The 14,819-nt window shown below is 41.4% G+C and overlaps 1 protein-coding gene across 1 annotated transcript in view; it reads left to right on the plus strand.

Moving 5' to 3' along the window:
* The window catches only part of LOC132406504 (intercellular adhesion molecule 5-like), a 37,688-nt gene that overhangs the window by 3,549 nt on the left and 19,320 nt on the right, over positions 1-14,819 (plus strand). Inside the window, exons 3-5 of the mRNA XM_059992271.1 lie at positions 7,872-8,183; positions 9,714-10,007; positions 11,616-11,897. Of these exons, the coding sequence (XP_059848254.1) occupies positions 7,872-8,183; positions 9,714-10,007; positions 11,616-11,897 (888 nt within the window). The remainder of the gene's footprint in view (positions 1-7,871; positions 8,184-9,713; positions 10,008-11,615; positions 11,898-14,819) is intronic.

The raw sequence follows: 14,819 nt of genomic DNA on the forward strand, positions 1-14,819 counted from the left end.
TTTGCAGACAAAAACCAGAGCAGCCTATGTACAAATAGCTTCCATTGCATTATCGCACCTGACTGAGTTTAGAAAAGGTGGGAAATAATCAAAAATCGCAGACATCTGATTGGGGCTGTAAGCTCTGCTAAAGGGCAGAGACATTGCAAAACTCAGTGGTGTAGAATCTGCTTTGCATTCAGCAGGAGAGCAGTAGAGTGAATCGTTTAGTGCTATTTTTCAGTTAACACCCTTTTCAAATATTTAAGCAATGTGGGATTTAAGTCTTTGCTTACAGTTTACTTGATTCTAGTTCCAAATTCTGTAGAAATTGAACTTGTGTTTATTTCACCATATTGTACTCGCATGGGGATCAGATTCTTGAATCTGCCAAATGATTAAGAAATTTAGTTTTGGGAAACATCTTGCCTCAGTAAATATAATTCATGTAGTTAGTGTTATCAAAGTTCTAAGTAAATTTATTACCAAAGTATATATACATTGTGTCACCATATACAACCTTGAGATTCACCTTGAAACGCAATGGAATCCATAAAAGGCCGCATCCAACAGGATGGAGAAATGAAATGTGCAAAAGACGACAAACTGCAAATACAAAAAAGAATTTTTTTTTTAAACCTGAGAGATTGCAGGTTTAATCTAAGAAATGAGTTGCTTATTATAAGGATTTAATCCACAGTGCCTCATATTTGAATAAAATGATCACATCATATCTCGCTAGCCCACCGTTCTATTAGACTTTGCTTGAAGTGACTGGTAGTTACTGAAAAACAATGTGATACTTGTGTATTTGGCATATCGTGAGACACCTGGACTGAGGAAATCATGTTATTTCCAGGCCTGGCCCACACATTATTGCTGTTCACTTCTGTAGTACAGTGTTAGTGCAATTTCCGTAACCTAACCATGCAGTGATGCAATTCTGGCATTCAATGGGGTAAAGTTCAGAATCTGCCTTTCCAAATGGTCTTGAGTGCATTTCTCCAGTCCAACTGAGATAGTGCTGCTCCAATTTTCGTATGTTCAGGCAGAGGGTCTGTTTTGCCTGAGCTAAGATGACGTCATAACTTTCCCGTTTATTGATCACTGGACTTGAGGTTGTACATAAGCAGAAACTATGGACCATAGTTAATCCATATCAAACATGGCAGAAGATCAAATGAAAAAGACGTTTACACAGTACAATATGGAGTATCCGAAATGTGGATTTATACCAGCACCAAGCACCCAATAGCAGCCAATGTGTCTGTTGTGTGAAAAAGCTTTTGTTTTCAAATGAAGAAATGAAACTGTTCAGGCTCCTTGAACATTTGAAGAGAATGCGCTTTGATAAAGCAAACAAGAACTTGGCTTATTTCCAGTCATTTTGTGAAAACTTCCAGAAATGGACACTTAAAAACATGTTTGCTAGCACTTCATAACAAGATGGTGATGGTTTGTGAGCTTCATACAACATTTCTTTGCTCATTGTTAAATCTGGAAAGCCCCATACAATTGGAGAAGAACTGATGCTGCCAGCAGTAAGAGAGGTTCTGAGTATGATTTTGCATAAGTTTCCAGACCAAATAATTAAAGTAATTCTCAGTGACAGCTCTTTTCAAAGCTGAAGAGATGAAATGTCTGAGAATGTCGAAGACACATTACTTAGAATAAAATAATTTGCTTTGTGTTTGGATGAGTCAGTTCTCCTAGACCAGGGGTCAGCAACCTTTACCACTGAAAGAGCCACTTGGACCCGTTTCCCACAGAAAAGAAAACACTGGGAGCCGCAAAACCCGTTTGACATTTAAAATGAAATAACACTGCATACAACGTTTTTTTTTGCCTTTATGCTATGTATAAACAAACTATAATGTGTTGCATTTATGAAATTGATGAACTCCTGCAGAGAAAACGAAATTACATTTCTGCATGCAACAAAAACATTTTGAACTCCGAAAAAAAGACGTTGGGTTGAAAGTTACTTTTAAGTAAAATATTCAATGTCTATTTGAGTCCTTCTTGTATTTATGAAAAACGCCGAACTTAAATTTTCCGCCAGCAGCAAACCAAAAATAACGTCAGCCAGCTGTCATCCTGAAAAATGAAAGGACTATTTCACTGAACAATGAAAAAATATGAATATAAGTAAAATAATAGGCAATTAAAATATTTATCATACTTGGTTAATGGGATTTCTGCTCCTGGACCTCAGCGCACAGCGTCTGCACATCAGGGCTGTATGATGTCACCTTCATCTTTACACAGGATCGCAAGCTGTCATCTGTGAGGTTTTCAATATCACTCCATTTGTGTTTCTGAGCAAGAACGGCCTTCTGACGGGCAACATCTTCAAGGTCTGCTGTCAAGCGTCTAAACTTGGACACCCATATGTCTTTGTCGGCTATGTCGGCCAGTTCCATCTCAAGATCAGGTTGACTCACACCTGCCAATGCAGTCGTATTCAGTAGGGAAGGATCGATGCTTAAGGGAGTGACCGGGAAGGATAATGTGTTTTTTTCCTCTCTGAACTCACAGAAGCGTTTCCCAAACGATGTTTGCATTGCGATGATTGCAGAATGTAAATACTCCGAAATTATCATGTAGTGACCTTGTTTGAACTCTCTCAAATTGGGGAAGTGAGACAAAGTGCCTTTCTGTAAATCTCTGGCAAGCACTGTCAACTTGCGCTCGAATGCCAAAACATCCTCCAACATGTGCAGGGCTGTACGTCCTTTCCCCTGAAGAGCTGTGTTCAGCGTGTTCAGGTGCGCTGTCATGTCTACCATGAAGTGTAGCTTTTCCAGCCACTCTGGCTGTTCCAGCTCAGGAAAGGTGAGCCCTTTGCTGCCCAGGAAAGTTTTCACTTCTTCCAGACACGCGACAAAGCGTTTCAGCACCTTCCGTCTGGACAGCCAGCGATAAAAACACGTTGTAGCGGTGTCAGTAAACTGCAGTCAAAGATAGCTTTATTCGAACTAAACAGCCTTGCTTTTAAGCCTCCCTCAACCCAGCCCCCATGGACGCAGATGCTGCAAAAGACGCGTACTCACAAACCCCCGTAGGCTATCTCCCTTAGCCGGAATGCTGGCTAATTGTGAGCCGTTTCGGATGTGGCAGGAAATGTGTCGCTACACTTAGGTTGTACAAGATCACCATAATTACATTTCAAAAGCTAACAAACTAACATAAAATACATTTTAATTAAATACTGACCAATTATTTCCCAAAGCCACAGGGAGCCGCAGCACAGAGGTGAAAGAGCCACAAGTGGCTCGGGAGCCGCAGGTTGCCGACCCCCGTCCTAGACAATGTGTCAAAGGTTATTTGCAAGGGAAGTAAAAATAGATAGGAAGTCGGAATCAGTACAGTTCGATTACCCCCTTATCCAAAATGCCCAAATCTGAAAACCTCCGAAATCCGAACTTTGTCTTTGAATTTTCGTGACACCACAAATGGAAAATCCCACAAGTTGGCATGAAGTTTCCCAAGTAATGCACCGGACTCTGCGCTTCACAGAGTTCTGAGACCTCATGAGTAATGAACAGAGTTTAAAGAAGAATGGAAAAACACTGCATAAAGTGAAAAATGAAGCTCTGAAATCACCTTGAAAGAGTGTGTTCATCAGTGGCAGTGAACACGTGCTGCTTGACGGTATGCTGATCATGAAGCAAGCAAAAATCTATCATGACCAATTGAAAATTGAAGGAATTTCTGAATATTCAGCAAGGTGATTACAGAAATTTCTGAAAAACATAACATTCAATTTTTAAAGATTTAAGAAATTTTAAAGATAGTGTTTGCTGATCAGAGAAGTTTGCTGAGATGGTCGCTGATAAAAATCAAACACCAGAACAAGTTTGCAATGGTGATTTAAAAAAAAAAATATATATATATCTTACATAAAACCTGAAACAAGTACAATACAAATACAGTGTACTGTAATCTTTCCATGAAACTACGGCGCTGTGGGTGGAGACTGAGAGCCTATTTGTTGTTCAGTAGCTGATTCAGGTATTCTCCAAATGCTGCTGTGTTGCTCTAGTTACCCTGCACACATTATATTGTTATTATATTAATAGTATGAAATTATTTTTAGTGTTAAGTACATGTATAGGATGAACATTTTTAAAACAAAAGATTGCTCACTGGTAGCACATAACTTCAAAAGTGTTGCTTGATCACAAGCTATCTCATTATATATTTGAAAATTCAAATTCCAAAATCTGAAACATTTCTGACCCCAAACATTTTGGATAATGGGTGGTCAACCAATGCTTTGTAGTGTTGAGCAATTTTCCAAAGAGCAGGATATTCCACTCTCCAACATTCTTGTGCAGCAGATGAGACAACGTCGATGACAGGGAACTTCCATGGGATTATTACTTTTACAAAAAATCCTGTTCCTAACATACGAGGAGTGATTGATAAGTTTGTGACCTAAGGTAGAAGGAGTCAATTTTAGAAAACCTAGCACATTTATTTGTCCTACATTTACAAACTTAGTCCAGCGGTCGTGGAGCATATGGATCCGTTCTTTGTAGAAATCAGCATCTTGGACCTCTAGAAGTGGTCCACAGCATGAGCTGATTGATAAGTTTGTGGCATAAGGTAGAAAGAGATGAATTATTAACTACAAACTTTCTGTATTTTCACTCGAGTTGAACTGCACATGCATGTAACGAGAGCTGTATAACTCATCTCCTCCTACCTTAGGCCACAAACTTATCAATCACCCCTGCTGTGGACCACTTTTACAAAAAAGGGATCTGTATGCTCCACGACCGCTGGACTAAGTGTGTAAATGTAGGACAGGACTATGTTGAAAAATAAATGTGCTAGGTTTTCTAAAATTGACTCCTTCTACCCTGGGCCACAAGCTTATCGATCACCCCTCGTATTTACCATTCACTGTACGATTCACAGACAACATCTTGTCAGAAAAAACCTAAGTGATCAGATGCACAAACCATTAAATGCTGTTACAGGTATCACATTAGTAAATAAAATCAAGGTTCATTCTCTCAATTCTCAACTAGTTTAAGAGCTTTGTATTGAGAATGATGAACAGTTTGAACGCTTGCTGTTACACACAGAAGTCTCATGGCTCTCAAAAAGAACATTGCTGAGATGCTTTTATGCAGTTACTGAAACTATGATAAAATTCTTTGAAGCCTTGAATCTTCATTCAGTAATCAGCTCAAGAATATTCGGTGTCACATTGTTTATTTGTCAGAATGACAGTATTTGCCAAGTTTAATGAAATCAGACTTCAATGACAAGGAAATGATATGAATCTTATCAAAGTCAAATCAGTTGTCTCAACATTTCTGTCCAAGTCACAACCTTTTCCAATTTCTGAGCCTCTGAGTTGGAAGAGAAAGGAAGATGAGAAAGGAAGAATACCAGACAATCTTCAAGTGTACACTACCCACCTGGGTGAACTATAAAAAGAATTGTCAGAGATTTCAGGATCTTCTGTCAATCCAAATTCCAGATTGGGTAATTAATCCATTGTTGAACACTTCTAATGTAGAATTAACAGGAAAGATGGAGGAAGAACTGATCTCACTACAAAATGACTTTGAAGTGAAGCCAAGGTTCCAAAGAATCATATCGACTTGATTGCAGAAAGAAATCTCTGAATGATATCCTGCACTGTGGAAAATGATCAATTTGTTCTTTATTGCCTTTCTAACATGTTTAGTGGAGCATTGTTTCAGTACAGTTGCCAACCTTCTTTCAAAGCAGTGAAGCAGATTGCAAATGACTGAACGTAGAGATCTGAGACTTTTCTGAGCGACATTCTGCCTGATGTTGAGAAGCTGATATCACTGCACCAAACTCGTCTCATTGAAAGGTGAAAAAGCAATGAAGTAACAAACAGTTGGACCACTAATGTACGCTCTAAATCTGTTGATGAAAGTTGTTTTTACTGTAATTAAATAAGAAACTTTACTTGAAGCTTAAAATAAATTTGAAAAATTTTGCAAATATTTGTCACTGCTTTGAATTTGCAGTTCCTGTTTTCTTTCACTGTATGCTGTACATAAAAATTCTGTATATTTTTATGTAACAGCCAAAAAGCAGGGGGTGTGTTCCTAAGATGTGGTCTGGCCAAGAGGTCAGTAACCCAGAAAACATTAGTGAACCAGAGAAGTTAGTTATCATTCCACATGAGTGACTTGTATCTGGATTTAACAGTAACATAAGAGTTGCATTCTGTAATTGCCCACCATCTTAACTGAATTTTATAGGAGCACTATTGAGAGTGTCCTGACAAGCTGCATCTCTGTCTGATATGGGAGCAGTTGATCATCAAACCAGAAGCCCCTACAAAGCTCTGAGAATGGCTGAGAGGGTGATGGGGGTCTCCCTACCATCCATCGGGGGCATTTATCAGGAGTGCTGTGTACATAGGGCCCTTAGTGTTATTAACTATCCAGCTCATCTATCCAGCATCTTCTTGGACTTTCTACCATCAGGCAGGAGACCATGATGCATAAAAACAGGAACGGTCAGGATGGGAAACAGTTTCTTTCCCCAGGTCATTAATCTTTTGAACTTCCCGCAGCATCAGATTCAAAGTGTTATTGGTTAATCTGTTTTGTATCTTACAATATTTAATTTATGCATTTTACATTATGCATAATTCATTTGTAGATTTTTGTCCTTCCTTTCAGAAATTAGTATGTTATGTGTACTGTTGTGCTTATGCCCTGGTTTGGAGAAGCATTCTCTCACTTAACTATTTTTTTATATCTATATCTATATCATGACAATAGACTTGCATCATGGAGCAATTGAATTGTTTGGTTTGCTAATGTCTTTGGAGAAAAGCAGTTTGCTTGCTAAGCCTTTAAGTGACTCCAGGGACAGCAGAGGTGAATGTTGTGTAACTGAATAAATTGCTGTCTATGTTGGCAGCAACAATTGCAACTCGTCACGCTGAGCACTGGCGTTCCCCCGGGGCTGTGTGTTGCGCCTGCTGCTATTCACGCTGCTGACACATGACTGCACTGGCAGATTGAGTGCAAACTTGTTAAGGACATTCATGAAAGTTTGAGAAACTTTTAAAGATGGTAGACTTAATATAAGGAGTATTTCAATGTTCTGAAGTCACCTGAAATGACAGTGAATGGAAAGAAAGGTGGGACAAGTACAAAATGCTGGAGGAACTCAGCAGGACCGGCAGCATCTGTGGAAAAGAGTAAACAGTCAACATTTTGGGCCAACACCCTTCTTCAGGACTGAGAAGGAAGGGGAGAAGTTGGGGGAGGAAAGAAGGAAGTACAAGATAGCAGGTGATGGGTGCAACTGGGCAGGCAAGGAGATCAGATGAAACAAATATTCTGTCTGGGTAACCTTCAACGTGATGGCATGAACAGTGAATTGCCCCCTCCTCACCTTCACCATTTACCCTTTCCTGTTTCTCTCTCTCTCTCTCACCTCATCTCCCTACCTGCCCATCACCTCCCTATGGTGCTCCTCCCCCTTCCCTTTCTTCCATGGTCTTCAGTCCTCTCCTATCAGATTCCACCTTCCCCAGCCCTTTACTATATCCCTTTTGCCAATCAACTTCCTTGCTCTTAACTTCAAACCCTCTCCCTCTCCCGGTTTCCCCTATCACTTACCATCTTGTACATCTTCCTCCCCTCCTCCTACCTTGTTCAGACTTCTCCCCCTATTCTACCAAACCTGATGAAGGGTTTTGACTCGAAACGTCGACTGTTTACTCTTTTCCATAGATGCTGCCTGGCCTGCTGAGTTCCTCCAGCACTTTCTGTGTTGCTGCGGATTTCCAGCCTCTTTAGATTTTCTTGTGTTTGTCACAAGTATAATCTAGATTTGTAATTTGAATGAATTTTGTTAACATGATTCTCCTTTGACAGATCGAAACTTAAGCATTGTTCAACCTCCTGAAGTGCTGGAAGTTAACAAATCATATCAGCTGGAGTGCACTGGCCCGAAGGTCTATCCACAGAACAGACTCGTACTCACCTGGCTCAGAGGGAGTGAGGTTGTTCAACGTAATTCCACAGAGGACCCAGGTCTCCCGGATGATGGTCCATTGAAGAATGTCCTTAATTTCATTGCAAATATTTCTGACGATGGAATGGTGTACACCTGCTTGGCAGATTTGATCTTGGGCTCTAATACGACCACATGGATCGCAAATGCCTCTGTGACTCTGCAAACGTACTGTGAGTTCCATTTTGAAATCGATCTCCCCCCCCCCCCCCCCACTCCCCACATTGGTTAAGAATTGGCAAAAATAAGCAATGAGTGGCCCTGTTTTAAAAACTTTCACATTCCTTGTTTTATCTGTTCAGCAAAAATTATTTATCTTGAACTAAGACTGAAAGTTTACAACTTCAGGGCATCATGGAAGTGGAAGAGATTATTTGGCTGCAGATCACTGAAACAATTCCAAACTCCTGCAAATTCGGCACTTTTACCCGATACTCCTGTGTCCCTCTTGGTGGTCAGTGCAGGTGGTGGGTATTGGATAGAGTCATAGAAAAGTACAGTCCATCTAGTCTGTGCGGAACCATTTAATCTACCTACTCCCATCAAACTGCATCAGCGCCATAGCCCTCCATACCCCTACCATCCAGGTACCTATCCTAACTTTTCTTAAGTGTTGAAATTGACCACTTGCACTGGCAGCTCATTCCACACTCTCTCAGCCATTTGAATAAACTAGTTTCCCCCGGTGTTCCCTTTAAACTTTTCACCTTTCACCCTTAATCCATCACCTCTGGTTGTAGTCCCACCCAACCTCAGTGCAAAAAGCCTGCTAGCATTTATCCTATCTCTACCCCTCATAATTTTGTATGACTCTATGAAATCTCTTCAATCTTCTACATTCCAAGGAATAAAATCCAAACATATTCAATCTTTCCACATAACTCAGGTCCTGCAGTCCAGGGGAAAATCCTTGTAAATTTTATCTGCACTTTTTCAACCTTATTTACATCTTTCCAATGGGTAGGTGACCAGAATTGTACACAATACTCATACTCCAAATTAGGCCTCACAAATGCCTTACGAAACTTCAACATAACATCCCATCTCCTGTACGCAATACTTGGATTTATGAAGGTAAATGTCCCAAAAGATTTCTTTATGACCCTTCTTTAGGGATCAGTCCTTCTCTTGGGCCAGTATGGGTGGAACAAAACAGATTGAAAGACTACAACACGGAATAGGTCCTCCTGGTTCTTCGAGTCACACTGCCCACCAATCCACCATTTTAACCCGAGCCTAATCGCTGGACAATTTACAATGATCAGTTAACGCAACAACCAGTACATCTTTGGACTGTGGGAGGTAACCCACAAGGTCACGGAAAACGTATAAACTCCTTACAGGCAGCATCGGGAATTGAACATGGATCACCTGCACTGTGAAGCGTTGTGCTAACCACTACACTACCATGCCACCCCAAACTAGCCACTCATTGAGATCACACACTTGATAAGTCAGTGAGTTTACTCCTGTATCACTGCCCACGGGAGGAGCAAAGAGTTAGATCTTTGGGATGCCTAAAGAGCAGGAGAAGTTCAGAGAAAGGGCAAAGTGTGGAAACTGCTGATACTGATGTGGGTTTGATGAACTCCTGGTTGTGTACAGAGGCTTGTACAGGTTTGGTCAGTTTTGCATCATTTCATCAGTGTGTGAAACATGCCAAGGCAAACCAATGTGCAGTGAATTTCTTGTGTGTATTGCAGCTTTTCCAGAGCCGCCGAGGATCCTCAACAGAGACCCTGTAGAAGTAAATCAGAAGACCACATTGACATGTGAGGTCTCAAACATCTACCCTGCCGAGAAGGTGAGATTAAGGTGGTTTCAGGATGGTGAGGAATGGAATTCAATTCCCAGTAGATCAGATTCCACCACAGTCCAGGCAACAGCTACATGGACACCACGAGAGAGCGGTGAGACTGAACTCAAATGCACGGCAGATTTTGAGGACTATCCATCAGTTTCATCAAAGAATGATAGCATCACCATTGACATGTACGGTGAGTATGCTGGATAATTGAGAACTTTGACTAAACAGTTATCTTTCAGAGTTTCTCACCTGCTCCAAGACAGTCAATCAGGCAGTAACACAGAGCAGATTTTCAGTTAATCAGTATTGGAAACAGAAATCAATAGAATTACAGGGGAAAAAGGAAGGGAGGGAGTTGAGGGAGTTTGATGTTATTGTTCCTGTTTTTCTGTGAGGGAGCGCGTTGGGGGAGTTGGGGCTTGTTCTAGCTGCCGTTTTGTTAGTTTTGTTAAATTGTTAGTTTTTGTGCAAGGGAGGGGGTGGGAGTGTTTGCCATTTTTGTTTCTTTTCCTTTTGCATGTGGGGGGGGGGGTGTGTGGTGGTCAATGTCTTTCAACAACCCCCACAATTTTTCTGAATGTCATGGCTGTCTGGAGAAGACGAATATCAGAGTTGTATTGTGAATACAAACTTTGACAATAAAATGAACCCTTGAAGCAGATGTAGTTATTTAGCCGAGGGTTTATTAATGGAGCGGGTTCAATGGAGCATGTGACTAAGCCTGGCCATTAATCAGAATCCGGTTCAACACCATTGGCATATGTCATGAAATTTATAGTTTTGCAGCAGCAGTACAATATCAAGCAGAATAACAAGAACAAATTATATATTACAAAAAGATGTACATATCTATATAGTATTGCAAAAAGAGAGGTAAAAACAAATATTGAGGTAGTGTACACCCATTCAGAAATTTGTGTACCAGGATAAAATCCTGTTGCAGAAGCAGCGACCGGCAATTGAATTTGTCAGAGATAGAAACTGAATGTGGGGTCAAAAGCCGCCAGCAAACGGATCATTAGATAGAAGACAGAAGTTTGCAGCAAAGTTAAATCAGAGTCAAGTTTATTATTATTGACATGTGAATTTTTTGATTTGTGGCAGCAGTACAGCACAACACATAAAATCTATAGGTTGCATTTAGATATTGTGTGTATTATACACACTGCATATCTAATCGCAATTTATAGTTTACTTTATTTTTTTATTTTTATTTTATAAAAATATACACACACATTCTTATATATAGTCAGTAAAATATACTCCACACAAGCTCTCACCCTCACAATATACCAAAGTACTTCATACCCAAGGTGCAATACATAAACTGTAAGTTGCAATTAGACACAGGTGTGTGGAGACACACCATTGCTTTGAAGCAAAGTGCCATCTGTAATGACTGAGAAACCACTGACTGGTTACTTGCCAAGCCAACCCTGTTGTGGTGGCGAATGACAGCTTTACCAGGATTGCTCAGACTTAAAAAGACATTGTAAATAAGTGTGTGTTGCGTGTGTTGCGTGTGTTGCAAAGTTCCACTCCGCAGGATGCTCTGAACCAATGTGTCATTTGCTTTGATGAGATTGGGTCAGGAGTGAATGACGCTGGGAACTGTGGGAGGGGATTTTGATAATTCCCACAGCACCTTCTTTGGCCTCTGGACACACAGTGAGGTTGGTGGGTGCTGTACCACAAACAGACTTCAACAGAGTCGCATTGGCTACCTCAGTCTAGTGGCGCAGAAGGGCTGCAGAACTCACTTTGAGGAAGTTTCTAACAATGTTTTCTGTTGTTACAGTTTTCTCCAACCCTGAATTCCACATCCCGAACACCACTGAGGGTATTCCGGTGAATATTACCTGCAGTGTGTTTAACGTCTCAGGGGAATTTCAACTCAGACTGAAGAAGGGAAGTGAGTTATTAGTGAACAGGTCAGCCAGTACTGAGCTGACTATCAACCACACTGAGAATCCACGAGCAAAGCTGAATGGACAGCAGTTCACCTGTGAGGCCGAGCTGACACTTCACCATCACTCCAACACCATTGTTAAACGACAGTCCACCAATCTCACTGTCTGGTGTAAGTGATCTGATTATTGACACTAAAGGCTGTTGAGTTATTTATTTCAAATGCAGATGAATGAACAACCAGCTCTCCTCCCATTCCATGCAGAACTCCTCAAACTACGGGAGAGTCCTGCAGTCTTCCCCCTTCCTTTCTGGTGCTGAAGAAGGGTCTCGCCCTGAAATGTCATTTCCATAGATGCTGCCTGACCTGCTGAGTCCCTCTAGCATTGTGTGTGTGTTGCTTTGGGAGTGTTTGACTGGATCAATCATCTCTCTTATTTTAATGCATCAGTACTGTGGAGACGCATGGGGCCATTGTACATTAGTTTCCTTAATAGAAACAGAGAAAACGTACAGCACAATACAGACCCTTCAGCCCACAAAGCTGTGCCAAATGTGTCCTTACTTTAGAACTGCCTAAGCTTACCCATAGCCTTCCATTTTCCTAAGCTCCATGTATCCATCCAGGAGACTCTTAAAAGACCCAATCATTTCCACCTCCGCCACCACCGCCGGCAGCCTATTCCACGCACTCACCACTCTCTGCGTTTTTTTTTTCAAAAAAAAAAACTTACCCCTGACGTCTCCTCTGTACCTATTTCCAAGCTCCTTAAAACTATGCCCTCTTGCGCTAGCTATTTCAGCCCTCGGGAAAAAGCCTCTGACTATCCACACGATCAATGCCTCTCATCATCTTGTACAGCTCTATCAGGTCACCTCTCATCCTCCGTCGCTCCAAGGAGAAAAGGCCGAGTTCACTCAACTTATTCTCATAAGGCATGCTCCCCAATCCAGGCAACATCCTTGTAAATCTCCTTTGCACCCTTTCTATGGTTTTCATGTCTTTCCTGTGGTGAGGCGACCAGAATTGAACACAGTACTCCAAGTAGGATCTGACAAGGGTCCTATATAGCTGCAATGTTACCTCTCGGCTATTAATCCCATGATTGATGAACGCCAATGCTCTGTATGCCTTAACCACAGTCAACCTGTGTAGCACCTTTGGGTGTCCTATGGACTTGGACCCCAAGATCCCTCTGATCCTCCACACTGTTGATAATCTTACCACTAATGCTATATTCTGCCAGCATACTTGACCTACCAAAATGAACCACTTCACACTTATCTAGGTTGAACTCATCTGCCACTTCTCAGCCCAGTTTTGCATCCTATCAATGTCCCATTGTAACCTCCGACAGCCCTCCACACTGTCCACAACAAACCTAACCTTTGTGTATCAGCAATTTTACTAACCCATCCCTCCACATCCTCATCCAGGTCATTTATAAAAATCACAAAGAGTAGGGGTCCCAGAACAGATCCCTGAGACACACCATTGATCACTGACCTCCATGCAGAATCTGACCTGTCTACAACCACTCTTTTTGCCTGCTGTGGGCAAGCCAGTTCTGGATCTACAAAGCAATGTCCCCTTGGATCCCATGCCTCTTTACTTTCTCAATAAGCCTTGCATGGGGTACCTTGTCAAATGCCTTGCTGAAATCTATATACAGTACATCTACAGCTCTACCCTCATCAATGTCACATCTTCAAAAAATTCAATCAGTCTCCTAAGGCACAACCTCCCTTTACAAAGCCATGCAAACTATTTCTAATCATATTATGCCTCTCCAAATGTTCATAAATCCTGCTTCTCAGGATCTTCTCCATCAACTTACCAACCACTGGAGTAAGACTCACCGGTCTATAATTTCCTGGGCTATCCCTACTCCATTCCTGGGCTTTCTCCTACAGCATTCGCAACCCTCTAATGCTCCAGAACCTCTCCTGTTCTCACTGACAATGCAAAGATAATTTCCAGTGGCTCAGAATCTTCTCCCTTGCTTCCCACAGTAGCCTGGTGTACATCCCATCTGGTCCCAGTGAATTATCCAATTTGATGCTTTTCAAAAGCTCCAGCATATCCTTTTCCTTAATATCTACATGCTGAAGCTTCAGTCCGCTGCAAGTTATCCCTACAATAGCCAAGATCCTTTTCCGTAGTGAATGCTGAAGCAAAGTGTTCATTAAGTTCCTCTGCCATCTCCTGCAGTTACATTCACACTTTTCTACTGTCACACTTGATTGGTCCTATTCTCTCACGTCTTCTCCTCTTGCTCTTCACATATTTGTAGAGTGCCGCACGGTTTTCCTTAATCCTGCCTGCCAAGGCCTTCTCATGGCCTCTTCTGGCTGTCCTAATTTCATTCTTAAGATTCTTCCTGCTTAGCTTATAATCTTCTAGATCTCTATCACTACCTAGTTTTTTGAACCTTTCGTAAGCTCTTCTGTTCTTCTTGACTAGATTTACAACAGCCTTTGTACACCTTGGTTCTTGTACCTTACCATCCTTTTCCTGTCTCATTGGAACGTACCTATGCAGAACCCCATACAAATATCCCCTGAATATTTGCCTCATTTCTTCTGTATGTTTCCCTGAGAATATCTGTTTGCAATTTATGCTTCCAAGTTCCTGCCTGATAGCCTCATATTTCTCCTTACTCCAATTAAATATTACCCTAACTTGTCTGTTCCTATCCCTCTCCAATGGTATGGTAAAGGAGATAGAATTGTGTTCACTATCTCCAAAACACTGTCCCACTGAGGGACCTGACACCTGACCAGATTCATTTCCCGATAACAGATCAAGTACAGCCTCTCCTCTTGTAGGTTTATCTACATATTGTGTCAAGAAACCTACAAACTCCACCCTCATCTAAACCCCTCGCTCTAGGAAGATGCCAATCAATATTTGGGAAATTAAAATCTCCGACCACAACAACCCTGTTATTATTACTCCTTTCCAGAATTTGTCTCCCTATCTATTCCTTGATGTCCCTGTTACTATTGGGTGGTCTATAAAAGACACCCAGTTGAGTTATTGACCCCTTGCTGTTCCTAATTTCCACCCACAGAGACTCCGTAGACAAACCCT

The sequence above is a fragment of the Hypanus sabinus genome, chromosome 16, assembly GCF_030144855.1.
Source record: "Hypanus sabinus isolate sHypSab1 chromosome 16, sHypSab1.hap1, whole genome shotgun sequence".
NCBI classification, from domain to species: domain Eukaryota; kingdom Metazoa; phylum Chordata; class Chondrichthyes; order Myliobatiformes; family Dasyatidae; genus Hypanus; species Hypanus sabinus.